The 6,030-nt window shown below is 34.7% G+C and overlaps 1 protein-coding gene across 1 annotated transcript in view; it reads left to right on the forward strand.

The window, feature by feature from the left end:
* Positions 1–631: 631 nt before the first annotated feature.
* Positions 632–6,030, forward strand: part of LOC107565853 (glutamine-rich protein 2-like) — a 21,403-nt gene continuing 16,004 nt past the window's right edge. The window contains 4 exon segments of the mRNA XM_016251141.1: positions 632–733; positions 826–906; positions 3,299–3,424; positions 3,747–4,107. Of these exon segments, the coding sequence (XP_016106627.1) occupies positions 632–733; positions 826–906; positions 3,299–3,424; positions 3,747–4,107 (670 nt within the window).

Below are 6,030 nucleotides of genomic sequence, written 5' to 3' on the forward strand. Positions count from 1 at the left end.
GTGTGTGTGTGTGTGTGTTTGAGTGTGTGTGTGTGTGTGTGTGCATGTGTGTGTGCGTGTGTGTGTGTGTGTGTGTGTTTGGACATTCAGTAACAGCAAGGCTGGCAAGTCAGTGTCATCAGCTATTTCATATGTTTGTCATCTTCACCTCTATTTCCCTCTTACTAGCTGCCCCTTCAGTCTAATAAGAGAAACCCAAGATAAATGTGTTCATCTAACAGAGCCTCACAGAGAGACAAACAGCACTAAGAGTAACAGAGGGTAGACATCAGGGGTTACGCAAACATATCAGAAAGTGGGTGGACAGCGATGCCACATCCTGTTTGATTCAAGAGTGATTCCCAAGACCTTTGGGCTGTCATGGTAACCTCTGTTGGGGTTAAAGGTCAGAAGTTCTCTATGCTCTCACAAAGAGTATATTACGTACCTTTCAAAGAAAAAGACTGATTCAGCAGTGCTCTTCCAGAGTTTTAGCCCTCCTCAAAGTCCAGGCAAAAGGGATTATGGGCTTTTCCTCTAAAGAGCATGTTGATTTCCCAGTTACTGTTGCCCAGTAGGAGGGGTATGAAATGAAACCCACTAAATCTTCAAACACTGAAGTTATTTCAAATCCTGTTTTCTTCCTCAGTGTATGGCCTTAATCCAAGATCTGCTGAAGGAAATCCAGGAGCTCAAAGAGTCCAGAGACGATCTGAGACAGGAAGTTAATGCTCTGAACGGTCAGCTCAGCCAGGTGACTGCATACACACGGCAATATCACCTACCAAACATTTTTCCTAATATATATCCAGCAGTTGTGTGACTTGATAACGTTGTCATCTTCAGCTGAACATGAAAGAGTTGGTGGACCGTATCATTGCTATGGAGCAGTATTGCCACCAAGTGGAAGATCTGGACAACACTACAGTAAATATTGCTGTTAAAGGACTAGTTCAACCAAAAATAAAAAAAAGCATGTATTAAAGGGATAGTTCTGTTAGAATTTGCTCTCCATCATGTCATTCCAAACCTGTATGACTTTCTTTATCTATGGAACACACGATATTTTGAAAAATGTATCAATCTTTTTTTTTTCTCCATACAGTGAAAGACAATGGGGTCCAAAACAACAATGAAAAAGTTTAATTGTACGGACAAAAAAACACTGAGACTTTTCTCAAAATATATTTTTTTGTGCTCTACAGAAGAAAGAAAGTCATACAGGTTTGAAACAAAATGACTTTTTTTTAAAATTATTTATTAATGAAATAAGAGGCTGCTTAAGTGTTCTTAAAGAGAGTACACTTTCATGACTACGTTACTCAACACACTTTTGTATTTTGTAACAATGTCAAATTTAAATTTTAAATCATTCAATATTCATTTCAATAATCTTTAATTGCACTTTTAAGAAGTACACCTATTTTGATGTGTTGATTAAACAATAATCACATATAGTGTTATTCAAAATTACATTAAAAGTTGATATTTTTATTATTTTAGTATGTACTAAATTGCAACATATTTATTATTACAGATACTAATAATTACAAATATATTTAAACACACGACATACAGATTTCAATAGAATGACATTAAAGTATATTTTAGTTTACCATAAATGCTTGTCAGTACATTCAGCACTTCACTTTAACCATATTTCAATAGACAAGAGAAGTACTTATGAAATTGCATTTTTAAAAGCACTCAAAATTTCAGTCTATTGCATTTAATATGAATTTAAACTATATTACATTTTCATTTAATTGCAATTAACATCGAATTAAGTGTCCGAAAGAATTTCATGCAGTTCACACATAGGTACATTCTTTTAAAGTATATCATTTCCATAATAAGTACATTTTACAGTAAGTTAAAGTGTACTAATTTTCACAAGGGACGTTAACATTAGAATAAACAATTTTCCATATTATATGTGTCACATAGAGTTGCAGGAAAGCACACGACGATGAAGATAAAGTATAAACTCAGTCTTTAATATTAATCCACAAGGTAAATTCACAGATAAATGTGTTAAGAATACTTTAATAAGGCAATTTTTATCTACAGTAGTTACTATTTTTTCATTAAGCTTGTGTATATTTTAGGGCTGTCAAAATTTTTTTAGAATTTCGAATATTCGTCAAATGCAAAAACGTTGCATTCGAATTTTAGGTGTGCGTTAAGGAGGCAGCCTTATCAGTGGCGCGTGAGATGCGATGACGATGTAAGTGTCGTTGCATTTTAATGTTTTTGTTAGCCTGTCCAGTTGAAGCCACTAGATGCGGAGCTGCTGCATTGTTCGTTAAAAATATAGTGGAAAAAGAGAACATCAATGCGGAGAAGATCATGTTTACGTCAAAACTGAAACCAAGCCGTTCACACAGAACACATATTTCGCGCATTTTCTAGAGGGACATCTATCACCGTTGCACTCACGTCTCGCACTAAAGAGCCGTTTAGAAAGCCATGTAAAATGTATGCAACTTTGAAAAAAACATCTTGAGACTTTATGGGAGTTTTTTTTACCAATCCCACTGCATCTCATGCTGGTCCTTTTGCTGGTTTAAACTGGTCCTTTGCTGGTTTATGGTGGTCCTTTGATTGTTTATGCTGGTCATGTGCTGGCAAAGGACCAACTTAAACCAGCATCCCAGTGTCAAAACATACCTAACCAGCATATGCTGTTTTTTTCAAGCAGACACCTTTATAGTTTTTTTAGGCCAGTAACACCAAATGCAATCAGTTCCTGTGCATGTTGTAAACAATTGCAGTGCACCAAATATGTACTGAGCTGAAGCTAAACAATGAACAAACACTGGTAAACTGAGGCGCTTTGCTAGCGGGTTAATTAGGTTAACTCACCCAAACACATCCTATACATATGAAATCACTCAGATACATACACAACATAACATATTATATTATAAAATATAACTTCTGCACAAAATGACACAAAGGTACAAGTTGACTTGAACTAAATTACACTACTGTTCAAAAGTTTGGGGTAAGATTTTGTAATGTTTTTGAAAGAAGCCTCTTATGTTCACCACGGCTGCATTTATTTAATTAAAAATTTAATTAAACCATTTTCAGCATGATTACTCCAGTCTTCAGAGTCACATGATCCTTCAGAAGTCATACTAATATGCTGCACATTCATTCAATTATTTCAGGAGCACAAACATAGTTTTCATTATAGTTTTTGGGTCTGAATGACATGAATGACAATAAGAAGGTATTTCCTGTGTCATCTGATAATGACCATATCATGTTTATTTAGAATGCACCAGATTTTTCATGTATTTTTCTCTCTCAGAAAGAGCTGAAGGACAAGATGGCCCAGTACCCTGTTCCAGAGGAGCTCACGCAGTGTGTCACATGGGAAGTGATGCAAGCTGCGCTCATCAGCGAGAGGCAGAAGATTCAGGAGGCACGTCCAGCTGTAATCACTCCATACACAGCAGGAAGTCAATTTAGTGTGTCCGAAGCCAATAACCTTTCACAGTCATCCTAAATCTCACAGGTTCTTGTCACAGTCGTTGTTTGGTTAGAGCAGGCGGCAGCTGCAGTTGAGGCAAACATTGACCAGAATGAATGATTTGCTAAATGTAAATGCATAACCAACATCTACAAACACAAACCGAGGCCAAAAACCAAGACATTCGTCTCGGTGTTTAATGCAAAGCACAATATACGCTAAAGGACATTCTGATTCACATACATGAAATGTTCTGTGTAAATGACATTCCCTCTTAAATACCCAGGGGTTGCAGGACACCCTCTCCGCCGCTGAAAACATTGCACCCGTTCACCCTTTGAACCTGGGTACCCCATTCAAAGATGACAGAGCGGGTACAGGTGGCACAGCTGGTGTAGATCTCTCTCGTCGGGTTTCTCCTCCCCAGCAGTCGCTGTCTGACGGGGCTCTGTGCACTGTGACGGGCCGCCGACTGTCCCGGGTCAGCATTGGGGCCGAACGCTACCCGGAGACCGTAGAGGCTCTGGTGGAGGTGGGCAGGCTGAGGGACAGGCACGAGAGTCTGGAGGCCCGTGTGGGGCAGCTGGATGCAAACAAGGCTGATCAGACCCAGTTTCAACATCTGCGTGATCTTTTCACTGCCATGGGTACGACACAGACAGCAGGGTCACAACCGGCAACATGCTTTATATGCATTAATATCTGTTATTTATTAATAACTCTAACCACAGTTATGATATATTATAATACTTACATATTCGTGTTTATATTAGTGGTGAGCACACAAAGCGGAATAGCCTCAAGTGGCTTGAAAAAGATGCCAATGTAAAAAAAAAAGCATGTATTAAAGGGATAGTTCTGTTAGAATTTGCTCTCCATCATGTCATTCCAAACCTGTATGACTTTCTTTATCTATGGAACACACGATATTTTGAAAAATGTATCAATCTTTTTTTTTTCTCCATACAGTGAAAGACAATGGGGTCCAAAACAACAATGAAAAAGTTTAATTGTACGGACAAAAAAACACTGAGACTTTTCTCAAAATATATTTTTTTGTGCTCTACAGAAGAAAGAAAGTCATACAGGTTTGAAACAAAATGACTTTTTTTTAAAATTATTTATTAATGAAATAAGAGGCTGCTTAAGTGTTCTTAAAGAGAGTACACTTTCATGACTACGTTACTCAACACACTTTTGTATTTTGTAACAATGTCAAATTTAAATTTTAAATCATTCAATATTCATTTCAATAATCTTTAATTGCACTTTTAAGAAGTAAACCTATTTTGATGTGTTGACTAAAACAATAATCACATATAGTGTTATTCAAAATTACATTAAAAGTTGATATTTTTATTATTTTAGTATGTACTAAATTGCAACATATTTATTATTACAGATACTAATAATTACAAATATATTTAAACACACGACATACAGATTTCAATAGAATGACATTAAAGTATATTTTAGTTTACCATAAATGCTTGTCAGTACATTCAGCACTTCACTTTAACCATATTTCAATAGACAAGAGAAGTACTTATGAAATTGCATTTTTAAAAGCACTCAAAATTTCAGTCTATTGCATTTAATATGAATTTAAACTATATTACATTTTCATTTAATTGCAATTAACATCGAATTAAGTGTCCGAAAGAATTTCATGCAGTTCACACATAGGTACATTCTTTTAAAGTATATCATTTCCATAATAAGTACATTTTACAGTAAGTTAAAGTGTACTAATTTTCACAAGGGACGTTAACATTAGAATAAACAATTTTCCATATTATATGTGTCACATAGAGTTGCAGGAAAGCACACGACGATGAAGATAAAGTATAAACTCAGTCTTTAATATTAATCCACAAGGTAAATTCACAGATAAATGTGTTAAGAATACTTTAATAAGGCAATTTTTATCTACAGTAGTTACTATTTTTTCATTAAGCTTGTGTATATTTTAGGGCTGTCAAAATTTTTTTAGAATTTCGAATATTCGATATTTTCATGTATTACAATATTTTACAAAAAATACACTATCGTTCAAATGTTTAGGATGAGTATTTTATTTATTTTTAAAACAAATCAATACTTTCATTTGACAAGGATGCATTAAAAGTGACAGTACAGATTTATGTTTCAACTAAATGCCATTCCTTTGGACTTTCTATTCATCGAAGAGGCATATTAGAATAATTTCTGAAGGATCATGTGACACTGAAGACTGGCGTAATGATGCTGAAAATTCAACTTTGCATCACAGGGATAAAATAAAATCTATTCAAATAGAAAACAGCTATGTTAAATTGTAACAATATTTACAATATTCATATTTTTACTTTATTTTTTATTAAATAAATGCAACGTTCATAAGCATAAGAGTCATAAAAAACATAAAGGCCACAAATATTAATTACATATTAATTGTCAATTAATTACAAATGATTTCTTCCTTGCATTAATTTAGTTTAAAAAAAGAAGGTGTTTGGAAAACATGCCTTGATTATTTTAGCAAGTATATTTAGGAAATGCCTAAAGAGATTGTTAATATCAAATATCAA

Source organism: Sinocyclocheilus grahami, unplaced genomic scaffold (assembly GCF_001515645.1).
Source record: "Sinocyclocheilus grahami isolate Dianchi unplaced genomic scaffold, SAMN03320097.WGS_v1.1 scaffold1032.1, whole genome shotgun sequence".
Classification (NCBI taxonomy): domain Eukaryota; kingdom Metazoa; phylum Chordata; class Actinopteri; order Cypriniformes; family Cyprinidae; genus Sinocyclocheilus; species Sinocyclocheilus grahami.